Source organism: Cyprinodon variegatus, unplaced genomic scaffold (assembly GCF_000732505.1).
Source record: "Cyprinodon variegatus isolate N-32 unplaced genomic scaffold, C_variegatus-1.0 Scaffold64, whole genome shotgun sequence".
Taxonomy (NCBI): domain Eukaryota; kingdom Metazoa; phylum Chordata; class Actinopteri; order Cyprinodontiformes; family Cyprinodontidae; genus Cyprinodon; species Cyprinodon variegatus.
Window position 1 is genome coordinate 275,398 of NW_015150517.1, and position 13,360 is coordinate 288,757.

Sequence of the window (13,360 nt, forward strand, 5' to 3'; positions counted from 1 at the left end):
CAAATATTATGTAAATTAGTTTCTTAGAGTTGTCCTATATAATAATATTTGTATTGATTTAAAACATGGACTTCAATCTGCTGAGAAATCTCTTTCGTGATACAAACCACAAAAAACAGCTTGAATTTTCGTGTCTTTTTTCTTAAAGAAAAAAAAAAAAGGTTCTAAGCTCATTTACAACCCTCTCCTCCAGAAAGCATTTTTTAACATAATTTCCTTGACCTCAGCATAAATGAATTCCTGTTTGGGCTCAGCATAAACAACACCTAAATAATTGATATCAATCCCCGAGCAAGCTGAATAAATAAGGCTGCATGCTTCAAAGAACGACCGAGGCAGTGCTGGTTATCAGTAAACATTTTTTTTTTCAATGTGTAGAATTAGTAATTTACACAAAGACAGAGAGGAAATTGAAAGGAATGGTCAAGTTTGAAATCTGAAAAATTAGATGATATATTCTCTGTTGATCATAATTAATGAAAGGAAGGATTAAAAGATAAAAATATTCAGTCCTTGCAAAATCTTTTTAGTTAACCAAAAGGTTTTTACACTTTATGAGCGCCTTTAGGCGCTTCCCTTCTTTTATGTTGTTAACAACCTATAAAAAAGGAGACTATATTCATACACTTTAAATATTAAAGCCAAAAACCTCAATACATTTCATAGATTAAAAGTTAAGGCAAAGTTCAGAAGAGTTAAAAGTATATATGTTCTAAACATATTTTACAGGTTAAATTGGAAAAGTGCGCAGTAAATTTGTTTAATTCATCCCCTTTATACATATATAGTACGGTATATATATATAGTGGTGGTAGGATCATGTTGTGGGGATGCTCTCCATTAGAGAGAGAAGCTAATCCTAGTTAATCAAGAATCTGGATGGAGATGGGTAATGGTCGGCTAATACATACAAAAAAGAAAGAAAAAAGAAAAAACAGACTTCAAAATATAAAGCCAAGCTGCTAATGGAAGACTGAGATCAAAGCTTGTTCAAATGTTAGTGGTTCAATAAAAGTACAGACTCAACTAAGAATCTGTGGAGAGACATTAAATTGATGTTCATAGACACTCTCCATCCGATTAGAAATAGGTCTGCGCTATTTTTGCAAATAGGAACAAGGAAATATATTCTCTAGAGGTACAAAGCTTGTAAATTTACCTCAAAGGGCCTAAGGGGCTAAAATTGCAGCAAAAGGAGGTTACATTAAACTGTAAGCTGTAAACCATGCATCATTTAGATCCTGCTTGAAAATAATGAGTGACTTCTCCCTCCCATTGCAATACCCCTAAGATTGTGGTACTAATCCCTCGGAAAATTGAGATTTTTGAACTGTAGTGGGAATCTTTCTTTATCTTATGAATTGTCTTTAGATTCAGCCTAATATTTTTCTATTTATTCATCCTCAGAAAAAAAAAAAAAAAAAGCTGGAAGCTGACCTCTTCAAGGACACGAGAGGGAAGCCTTCTTTCAGATGGACCTCCCACAACGTTTACACGAACCAATATGTGATTCCTCTCCACTGACAGACTGTCAATGATGATCACCCTGAGAAGAAAAGAAAGTTTTTATTTTAAACAGCTAACACATTTTTTTTTTTTTTTTTTTTTTTTAAGAAAAATGCTCAATAGGGCAAAAGTGCTCTTTAATGGACAAATAATAAAACATTTCAGGGACCATATAATATTTTTCATTTAATGAATATAAAAATGCAGCAATAGTAAGAATGTATAGCAGAATAAAAAGACTATTTTAAAACCAGTTTATACATTTTATTTGCAACAAGTGACATAAAAGCTTTTCCACAGAGATTGTAGGAACATTTGAACGTGTGGAAGTTCAAATATAGAGAGTTAGGTTGTTTAAACTTAAGCTAAGATCAGAAAATTTCCAATTACAAGGACTGAACGACATAAGTCTTGCTAGATAGTCCATTTAGGACTAGCACTTGGAATTTGAGAAACTAATCAAAAGGACTATTTTGTCTACGGCTGTCTTTCAAAGTCCAAATTGCTCAAAAATGCTGTATGCTTTTGCTTTAATGGAAGAAAAAAAATGCTTTAAATGTGAATTTCGGAGCCATTAATGTTGACAATGCCAGAGATAAAATGAGAGAATGGGCAGGAAATAACAAAAAATGGGTTAAACCAAAGGTTAGCAACCAAAACACAGTCAGGATGACAGAGAGCTGGAAAAAAAAAGGCGAACAGAATAGAGGCTGATGTCAAGCATTACCACAAAAACAGGAGAGAAATAAATAGCAGGAAATGGAAACATAAATGAACCGGTCATTATTCTCTAAAGCAGAGTGAGCACTCAAACATGACATGTGAGCGAGCTCTTCAGGGCCATCTTAACCAATAGTAATAATGGTGTCTGCCATTACCAAAACACAAGAGCTCTTAAAGAAACACTTTGGAAAAAATCTCCTTTTATTTTTAAATAAACAGCAGTTGGCTGCCATTGTGTGGCTCCCAGGGAGCCATGTGGGGTTAAGGGTCTTACTCAGGGACCCAGAGTGCAGTGGTGATTGAACCGGGTATTTGCAACCTTCTCATAGCACAACCCCACTGCTCTGACCACTAGGCCAACACTCAAAAAATATAATTTCTTTTAATTTCATTCTATTAGTGAAAAGTCTATAATAAGGATTAATTAAATTAAACACTTAAGACTTTAAAAAATACAATAATAGTCCTACTTACAAACTTCATGTTTTCACTGATGCCTATATTTTTCATGGATGTAGGCAGTGGTGGAAACTACATTTACTTGATTACTTGTTTAATATTTCTTCTTCTTTAATATTTTTTGGTGTAGCTACTTATAACTTTCACTCTACTACATTTTAAAGTCAGTTATTGTACCTTCTACGCCATAACATTTCTAGGAAGCTAGTCGTGACTCGTTCCTTTTGGCTCAGCTTAGCTTTGTAATCTGCTGCTGCTGTTTCTCTTTCTTGATTGATTGAATTTGGACACCACTGTTTTAGAGATTTGGGGTGGTTTCTGAAAGTTACAAGGTTCATTAAATTGACTCTGAAAATCAAGCATTAATGTATTGAAGTTAGAAAATTTAATTTGAACAACGCATTTAAAAAGTGAGCACTTCAGTACTTTAACTTGAGTAGATCTTTGGCTGAGAAACTTTAATTGTAGCTGAGTAAGTTCTGACCATCTGCATCAATACTTTTCGTACAGTAGTATAGGTGAGCACTTCATCCACCACTGGATGTAGGTCCTATTTTCTATAGAAATAACCCAAGCCCTCCTGCAATCTATTTAAAGTCGTAGAGAAATGGCTGTTCCAACCGTTGCATTTCTGAATTCTCCCACGTGGTGCCCAACTTTACACGAGAGAACAAAGTGAATGTGATTGGTCGTTTATCAAGGGGGTGGTTGTGGCCGGTGTCTCCAAAGCATCTTGCTAACCAGTTAGCAACTTAGTGCTAGTAGGTTCCCAATGGGAAATTCCATTGGGACCAAGTAGCACTAAATTGCTAACCAGTTAGCAACTTAGTGCTAGTAGGTTCCCAATGGGAAATTCCATTGGGACCAAGTAGCACCAAATTGGTGACTTAGAAACGACACTGTCAAGGAACGCTATGGACAGAGGAAACATCCAAGAGGAGGAGAGTTTTGTGTTGGAGGTCGTGGATGAGTCTACTCATCATACAGTTTTTATTTAGAGGAGGAAAGCGGGGACGAAGATGTTATGAAAGAGGACGCCAGGGCGGCAGAAGCTTGGTTATGTGTAGAAGGCTTACAGCCGTACATGTTGAGCCCTTGCCTTGCAATGCGGCCAGTTCTGTTAGCTATACGCCTGCTGAAGACACAGACGTCCATCCCTGTGAACACTGGGACATAACTCAATGGGAAAGTAAATAAAGAATCTTATTTCTTATATCAACCGTTGCATATATTAGCTGTGACATATGAATCAAGATGCTATGACTGAAAAAAATAATTGACAGATGATAGTTGATATATGATTGGCCAAATTTAGGTGTACAAGTTGACGTATAACTAACTGGCCTGCATAAAATAACGGGGGGGAAAAAACAGATTTTAAGACAGGATTTTTTTTTTTTTTATAGAAATTTTCTAAATTTTGGGACAATATAGTCTGATAAAGAGTACATTTATATACATGTTTAAGCAAGAATGATTTGACATTTAAATCTGACTTCCCTATGACTTTAAAGCTAGTAGGTAGAAGATCCTAGCCTCGTGAGACCATCCTGATCTCGCAAGCTTTCAAGATTTCGCTCGCTAGTCAGTCTTGAGACTCTCCGTTAAAGAAAATTTGGAGCTGTTCACCAAACGAACGTCCAATCAGCGTTGGCTTTGAGGCGGGTTGAGGTGTGACGCAACGAGAAGCGCGACAGTTCAGTCTAAAGACCATGGCGGCTTCAGCCGATGAAACTAGTGTTAGCGTGGCTATCGAGCAAGTTTTATCGGAATTACAGAGTATTTCTTCACTGAAAGAAGAGCAAAACACTGCTCTGGAGGCTTTTCTCAGAGGAAAATATGTTTTTGCTCTTCTCCCGACTGGTTTCAGCAAGAGTAGCCTGGCTGTTAGTACGTCATATGCTTTGTTGATCTGATTGGTTTATTTGGCCCTTCTATCACCAACATAGGCCAATCAGCTAACCAGTATTTTCGCCCCTTCCCAAAATTACTTCAATGGAAGCTTTCCAGATGGATATGCGGAGCAAATCCATCTGGCGGAGTCAGGTTAAGAAGATCCCATGGTCTGATGAAATCAAGCATTTGGGACAAAACAACACTGGACAGGGTGGTGGTACAGGTATCAGGGCGGTTGCACCTGTACCACCAATCAAGTTAAGGTCCTGGAATCATATATGGACTTCCTGCATGTGTGGGTTCTTTTCGGCTTCCTTCCCACAGTTCAAAACCATGAATGTTAGGTTAATAATCCCTAGACATACAAGATGCGTGAAAGCTAAATTTTTACATACACTCTTGATGCACAAAAAAACTAAAACAACCTGAATTATAACATACCGGTACTCTCAAACATTTAACAGTTTTATTTTCTGAATTAAGAAATTAAATTGAAATAAAGCAGTTTTTAGATTTAACTCAGAATTTATGAGGTAATTTATGATAAATTAATCTGGTTCTCTGTGAAAAAAACTTTCAGTTTAATCTACTGAACATTCATCTTTCAGCGCCCTGTGTTTCTGGCATCGTACCCCTCTGTGGTGTCTTGGTCAGTGACGTTTTCCTTCTGTCTCTGCACCAGCATGGAGCAGATGTTATATTGGCTCTCCAGCAGCAGGAAGGAGTCCAAGCAGCAGCAGAGCACACTGAGCAGTCTGCAACAAAGCACACAAACCATAACAAAGACATGAAATTACGGAGAGGACTGGCAGACCGAGATACAGCAGCAGGACAGAACTACAGAGAATTACATACTTTAATTCAGCACCCGCCACACTGCTGGGCAGAACCACACAGGCAAAGACTCCAGTTGGACTTTTCTTTTGTCCGCTGGTGTTCTGTCTGCAAGTATTTGGTCAGCCAGCCCAGTTTTGACACTCCAGCTTATTAAAGCCAAATTAGGTCTTTGTAAAGTGGGAGCCATCGGGAAAACATTCATGCTTGATTTTCGGTTATTGCTAAAAACAGCCGACTCAAAGAGGCTGATCAGATCCAGCAACATTTTGAAATATTAAAGGAGCAGAAAAGATGGTATAGAGCAAAACATTCTCAGTTTAAGACCAAGACATTTGACCTGGTGGAAGGACATTTATAATAAACCTATGAAATATTCATCACATCCTCCCTTTTGACTGATTTTACTATTACCTTCTATATATGAACTTAGAACTATACTTGTACTATTCTATTGTGCATGACCGGAGTGCTTTGTTTCTTAAAAGAGACTTTTTTTAAACAGACTCTGTGTTTGCTGAAGTTTGGACGGCCTCTTTGATTTCTCTTTGAGTGACAACTCCTCTCGCTTATTTTGGCACCAGAGCATCAAGAGGCAGAGTTTGTCAGGGACTTCTCAGCTTCTATAACAAAAGAACATAACAAAAACAAACCTACAACTCTCCGTTTGAGCTGGATGCTTCAAACTGAAGGGACAGAGTGCTTTAAGGTGCAAAAGTCTGTTTACCATCTCTTTCTTTTAAATATGGACTGTTTTCAGCTGTGTTTTCAGTCTCAAGATCATCTTTTTAATTACTAATGTACTGATTTTAGTAAACTGATGCCCAGTCGACGAGTTCTCACTGGTTCTGCTGGAACTTTCTTGGTATGAGGGGTTAATGTAGGGTCCACAACACGTGCAAAGCATATTTTTAATGTCTTTCCATTCTCAGCCAGGAGGAATAAATGCTATAAAATAAGGACTCAATCCAATTTCCTGGATCACCTTGGGTAAAAAACATTTCAACTGACTTTCTCCAAGCACACTTTAGATTTAGCTTTGTTTTCTTTTTTCTTTTTTTCCATTTAAGCCAAATAAAGAAGTTGAATTGACTGAATTGACTCTAGTGTCTTGAGAAGACATGTCGTGAATAAATTATATAAAAAAAACTGAATTTAAATAAGTGCATGAAGGTGTATTCACTTACTTGAAGTTTTAATTCATTTTAACATTAAAAACCTAAATGTATTCATATCAGAAATAGCCTACCGTATTGCATTGATATTACACTGTGTGCAGAATTATTAGGCAAGTTGTATTTTTGAGGATTATTTTTATTGTTGGGCCACAAATGTGTTCTCAATTGACCAAAAAGACTCCTTAATATCAAAGTTTCATAGTTTTGGAAGTTGATGTAGTTTCTTTTAGATTTGGCCATTTTGAGGATGTCTGTGTGTGCAGGTAAATATTAGGCAACGTAATAAAAGCCAAATATATACCCATCTCAGTTGTTTATTTTCACCAGGTAAACCAATATAACAAATGAAAATTCAGAAAAAAACATTTACGACATTCAAAAACAAATCAGTGACCAATATAGCCACCTTTCTTCACCATGACACTCAAAAGCCTTCCATCCATAGATTCTGTCAGTGTCTTGATCTGTTTGTGATCCACATTGCATGCAGCAGCTGCCACAGCCTCCCAGACACTGTTCAGAGAGCTGTACTGTTTTCCCTCCCTGTAGATCCCACATTTCATGAAGGACCAAAGGTTCTCGATGGGGTTCAGATCTGGTGAACAAGGGGACCATGTCATGTGGGCATGTTTCTCCTTTTCGACTTTTTTTGGACAGCCTCGCTGTGTTGTATATTGATGCATGTGATGGAGCATTGTCCTACATGAATATCATGTTGGTGATGGTGACTTTTTCTTGTACCACTGTTTGAAGAAGGTGTCTTCCAGAAACTGGCAGTAGGTCTGGGTGTTGACCTTGACTCCATCGTCAACCTGAAAAGGTCCCACAAGCTCATCTTTGATGATACCAGCCCATACCAGCACCCCAGCTCCACCTTTCTGGCATCTGAGTCGATATGGAACTTGCTGCCCTTTACTGATCCAGCCTGGTGCCCATCCATCTGGCCTATCAAGACTCACTCTCATTTCATCAGACAAAAACACCTTAGAGAAATCACTCTTCAGATATTTCTTGGCCTAATCTTGACATTTTGTCTTGTTCAAAGGTGGCCTATTTTCAGCTTTCCTTACCTTGGCCAGGTCCCTGAGTATTGAGCACCTCGTGCTTCTCGGCACTCCAGACATGTTGCAGCTCTGAAATATGGCACAACTGGTGGCTAATGGCTTCCTGGCAGGTTCACCTTTGATCTTTCTCAATTCATGGGGAAATTCTTTTTTTTTTTCAACACGCTTCTTGCGCACCTGTTGGCTATTTGCCATGAACCGCTTGATTGTGTGATGATCCTGCTTCAAAAGCTTGGCATTTTCCAAACTGCGTTACCCCTCTGAAAGACAGGCAATTTTTGCCTTTTCAGAGTCTGTCAAATCTCTTTTCTGACCCATTTTGCCAAAGGAAATGAAGTTGCCAAATAATTAAGCAAACCTTATATAGGTTGTTGTTGTCATTAGGCCACACCCCTTCTCATTACCAAGATGCACATCACCTGATTTACTTCATTGGTAGTTTGCTTTCAAGCCTATACAGCTTGGAGTAGGACAACATGTATGAAAAGGATGATGTGATCAAAATACTGATTTGCCTAATAATTCTGCACACAGTGTAGATAATTTTTTTTACTTTTCTTATTTTCACTGTTTTCTGTTGGTGGTGAGGTTTTGGTACCTTAGTTTACTCTCTTATCATAAACAGAACAATGTATAATCTTGTTTCTACACTGTTTCTACAATTCTTATTTCAGAGGATAAAATGTCTCAACTTGAAGTGAACCACAAAAATTACCATCCGTCTCAAAGAGATGATTGTCCTAATGGTCATATTGCCATATATGAGCCCTGCATAAGCAGTTAGTGGAAACCATTAGTAATGTGGGGAGCAGCCTACATGAGTGGGATTGTCATCTAAATGGGTGTTCAGTTTGCTGTGCTCAGCTTGTTATGAAATAAAACAATCTAATACAGCTACATTGTAACAGCGCACTAATGACCATTTATTAATATATTTACACAATCTGCTGCTCATCAGTATAAAGGGTATACCGATAAGACATAAACATTAACGTAAAGCCAGAAAGAACTCCAAAAACAAAAAAAGATATCCACTTCTATGATCAGAATTGAGATAATGGTCTGGAAAATAGTTCATCTTCCTTGTTATGGGCTTTTAGTTTATGAAAAATAGAAGGACAAAGAAGCTGTTTGTGGAGATGAACTGCAGATTTTGATTATTTTCAAATTGAAAGGCAAAAAAATTTATAAATCTTTAAAGATATCCAGATAATATCAAATAAGGGAATTCGTCTAAAACAAAAAGAGCAAATTTGCTTCAAGCGCCTGCTAGAAAATGACAGACGGAGGCCAAGCTAGCTGTGGGGCAGAAGATGGTTGCTAATACAGTAGGTCTCTAACTAAACCTGAACTCAATCTACCACATGTATGAGCAGGTACAAAGAAAGAGAACTGCAGTAAAGGAGAGCAAATAGAAATAGAATCAAATTTAATACTGACAGGAAAAAAAGATAAAACTTAAGTCTGTACTAAATGATGATATGTTAAAAAAGAGTTCAGTTCTCCAACAGTCAATGAAATAGCTTAAGAAAAGCATCAGAATAATAATCAAACTTTGGAAATCAGCAGGAAGAGATCTGGCTGCTTGTCAACAAAGAAGCTTTAAGTGCAGAAGTGGCTCCGGGATTTTAGCCCTCATTAGTTTTTATAAACATCAAGAGATTTGGGGGGTTTGCTGTCTTATTTCCAAGCATTTAGCACTTTAAGAACGCTCAGGCCTGCGTGACAGTAAGTATTGGTTATTAAACCTCAAATGAGCAAAGTCATTTTATTATTAAGGATTTGAAAACTAATGAAACAATGAAAAACCAAAGTTTGTGAATGTGAAAACAAGCAGAATGCTTTTGCTGTTTTTTTAGCCCTCAATGTTTAAATTTTCTATTGTTTCAAATCCAATCATTTAAAGTACCATTTTAAACAAAAAATGCTTCAATAATATAAAAATCTTGGATTTGTTTATGTTGCATGTAGTTAACTGAAATCACAAAGAGCTTAAGCATATATGATTAAACATAAACAATTATGCAAAAGTGACTTTAAAAACTAGAAACTAGAAAAAAAAAACATGCTTTAAGAAGAAATCCATGTGTTGCTGTATAGGTAATGTAATATTGAGATTTAATATTTTTAAAACATCTCAAATTCCAACTGTAAATAGAAAACAAGTTAAGCAGAAAAGGGAATGCCCTCCAGTTTATTGCCAAACATTTCAACAGAAACAGAACAACAAATAGATTTCCCCATGTTCCTTTAAAGGAGGCAGACATTCAGGAGAAAAAAAACACTTCTTCCAACCGCAAAACAACCAGCAGCCGTAATCTATTATTCATTATGTGACATACATGAAATATGAACACCTGAGCACATTACAAGGCCAGGTCTCTCATTTCCTTGTCTACTGAGGGAAGATAATCACAAAAGGTGATAATGTATCTGTGTTGGATCTCAGGTGAGGAAAAGTTATTTAAAAGGCTCCACAGACCAGAGCCATTAATAAAACCTTTGAAGGAATTCACCCTGAAAACTCACAATGAAAACACTTGAGAATAAACAAAGGTAAGGAAAGCAGCATTTTCTTTAAATGCTCTGCTCAGAAGTACATGATTTTGTTTACCTTTCACTACATTTTCTGGCACTGTTTAAATAAGACAAAGTACTTTATAAAACCATTTCTGTCCCTTAAGCCTTTTCACATTTTGTAACATTAAAACCAGAAAAACAAATCATTTTATTGTTTTCGTTATAGATCAACATTAAGTATGAATAAAAGATTACTTCTTTCTTAAAAAAATTAATAACGATCTCAATAGTTTACTTGCTATAAGAATATAGAACCCCTTTATATATATATATATATATATACATATATACATATATACACACACACACACACACATATGTATATATATATATATACATAAAAATAAATATGGGCTTCCTGTGTGTATTATACTCTCAGTAAAATCTAGCTGTTCTCTGAAGGCCTTAGAGGTTTTTTAGAGAACATAACTGAACACACAGAATAATAAAAAACAAGTAACAAAGCAGATCAGAGAGGAAGCCATGGAGAAATTTAAAGAAGATTTTGGCTATCAAACTAAAGCCCAGGTTGTGAAACAACTAGGCACTGTCCACTCCACCACCTTAAAGTAGATGGTACACCTGTAAACCCAGCAAGTAGGGCTTTGTGATAAACCAATTTTGACCAAATTTTCTGTATAAAAAGGTCCAACTTTTGGAAAACCGTGACTCATTTGACCTTTGCACCCCTTGGGCAAAGGTAAAATAGGTGAGAGTGATGCGATCACCTTAATTTTATTGTACAAATACTTAAAACTGTTTTACAAGCATGTGTCATAGATTGTAATTAGTTGGAGTTTGAAATCAGCTTAACTTCCAGAATGGATAATTGAAGAATAATTGTCATTTCGTGTTTGTTTCAAAATAAAATGGAGATTTTGTTTTCAAGCTATCCTACCCCACCCTACTATAAAGACTTGGCCATCTAGCCAATAGGCTAGACTTTGAAGCATGTAGATGAAAGTGTCATGGTCTGGGGATCCTCACCATCACAGAAATCACTACAAATTTTAGATAAATCCACCATGAAATGCTCTATATCAAAGGGCGGAAAATGTCTGATAATAAATTGTAAAAGAAAATTATAAAGCAAAGCTGAATCCTTAGAAGTCAATGATTTAAACATTACTGTAAATACAACGAAACAGCTGAAAATTAAAGCACGTAAAGTCCATGTTGACACAGAACATGATAACCTCCAGATTTGATGGCATCCAACTCCAAGGTGTATGCAAGAAACCGCTCAAATAATTGAAAACTTTAACTGAGGAGTGGGGCAAATGTTCCTTAGATGATGTCAAACACAGGTAGACGTGAATCTGGCTGATGTTATGCTAAGGTAAGACTGGTTCTTTGGAGCATAGATTATTTCAAATCTTTTTCCTTTTTAGCAAGAATTGAAAAACATTAACGTTGCCTTCACAAGAAAGTACTTTCATCAGTATGCTTACATCTTTAAGATCACATTGAAATAATTAGCAAAACTGTTATGCAGTTCTATAGGGATAAAAGGTATAGTGAACATGCACTTGGTTTATTTGTAAACCAGATGCTTTAGCAAGTGAGTCATCTAATGCACTTTGCAAAGTAAGAACTTTTTTTTTTTTAAGCCTTTTAGTATTGTACTTATAAACAAAGCAATAGCATCTTCTGCAGCTCCTCATCCAAAGCCACATTTTAATCTAGATGGCCCCACACAGGGTCAATAGGTTACAAATTGGTTGTATAGGAGATTTACTTCTTGGGTTTTGCCTTCTTGACGAATTCAGAGGTAATTAGGGTCACATTTAAAATCCTGTTTTTTATGTCAGAATAGGAAATTTCTGAAAGGACCATGAAAATAAAATGTGCAGCCAACGCGATTCGATAAGTCTTAATGATGTAGGCTGGGTTCTTAACTACGTATCGACTAAAGCAGAGTGTTAAAAATGAGAAACACTATCGCACTGCTCATATGTAAAAATCTAATCTCTGAAAACCAACTTAACAGCTTCCAGCCTCCTAACACCTTCTCCTTAAGTCATCATTGATACAATCTTTACCACAAGGTTGCTGTTTCCATGATGAGGGCGTAAATATAACAATAACTCTCTTTAATCAGGTTCTACCAGGCTTTCTACCAAATGCAGACCAAAACCTCTGCTGCAGTGTCATCAGGCTCAGTTGCAGCAGACCTTATTAAACAATGTGATCAGTTTCCAACTAATGAAAACATTATCATGCAATTCCAAAAAAATATTTAGCAATCGATTATTAATGATTTCATGCATTCAAAGTAGACCAGTGAAGTTAAAAGTCAGAGTTTATTTTTTTTTTATTTCATCCAAAATGTATCTTTTAAATTTAAACTTAAAATGATAGAAGTGACCAGTTATGTTATAAAACTTATTTTTCTGGAGACAGATGATGTTAAATGGAACCATAGCACCAGAAAGCCCCTTTATTGAATGATCTTTAGTGTTCATATACTTGGATTTAAGGGCAAAGACATTCCCAGAAATATTTCAAAGAATATTTGATCTAAAATTGTGTTGAAGACTCCCTCCCTCAATAATGTTTTTACATTGTTCCACACTGCCTATTTACAGAGGTTGCTAGTAACTACAGTAGTTACATTTACTCAGTAACTTGAGTAACCTTTAAAAAATAAAAAAAAGACTCACTGAAGTAAAAGCTTCTGGCTACTCCACTGTGAGTAACTTCACTAAATTAAAAACAAGCATGTTTTAAACAAATATGCACCATTGAGAGACACACTTTTTTGTAATCAAGGCAAATTGGTTAAATGTTATTTTCCATCTTCTGTGTCATTTGGAGGTTAGGTAAAAACACAATAAACAGTTTACGCTAACTTAACCTATTCTAGATACTACTGAAGAGGATTAGGCCCACTGAAAAAAAAAAGTTAACAGATTTTTCAATTTTATTTCAGTGTAATATTGGAAAAAAAGTCAGAATTCAGACTTTTTTCCCATGTTAAACTGAAATAAAATTCAAAAATCAGTTAACTTTTTTTTTTTTCAGTGGCCCTAATCCTCTTCCGTAACATACTGTAACTATTGAGTCTGTATGTTTTATAACTCAAAAAAAGTATTTGGAATGGACCGACTTTTTGTATCG

General features: G+C 36.1%; 1 protein-coding gene across 1 annotated transcript in view; it reads right to left on the reverse strand.

The window, feature by feature from the left end:
• tbc1d32 (TBC1 domain family member 32) overlaps positions 1-13,360 on the reverse strand; it is a 105,884-nt gene that overhangs the window by 49,482 nt on the left and 43,042 nt on the right. Inside the window, exons 23-24 of the mRNA XM_015371724.1 lie at positions 5,217-5,339; positions 1,438-1,546 (exon numbers count right to left, since the gene is read on the reverse strand). Of these exons, the coding sequence (XP_015227210.1) occupies positions 1,438-1,546; positions 5,217-5,339 (232 nt within the window). The remainder of the gene's footprint in view (positions 1-1,437; positions 1,547-5,216; positions 5,340-13,360) is intronic.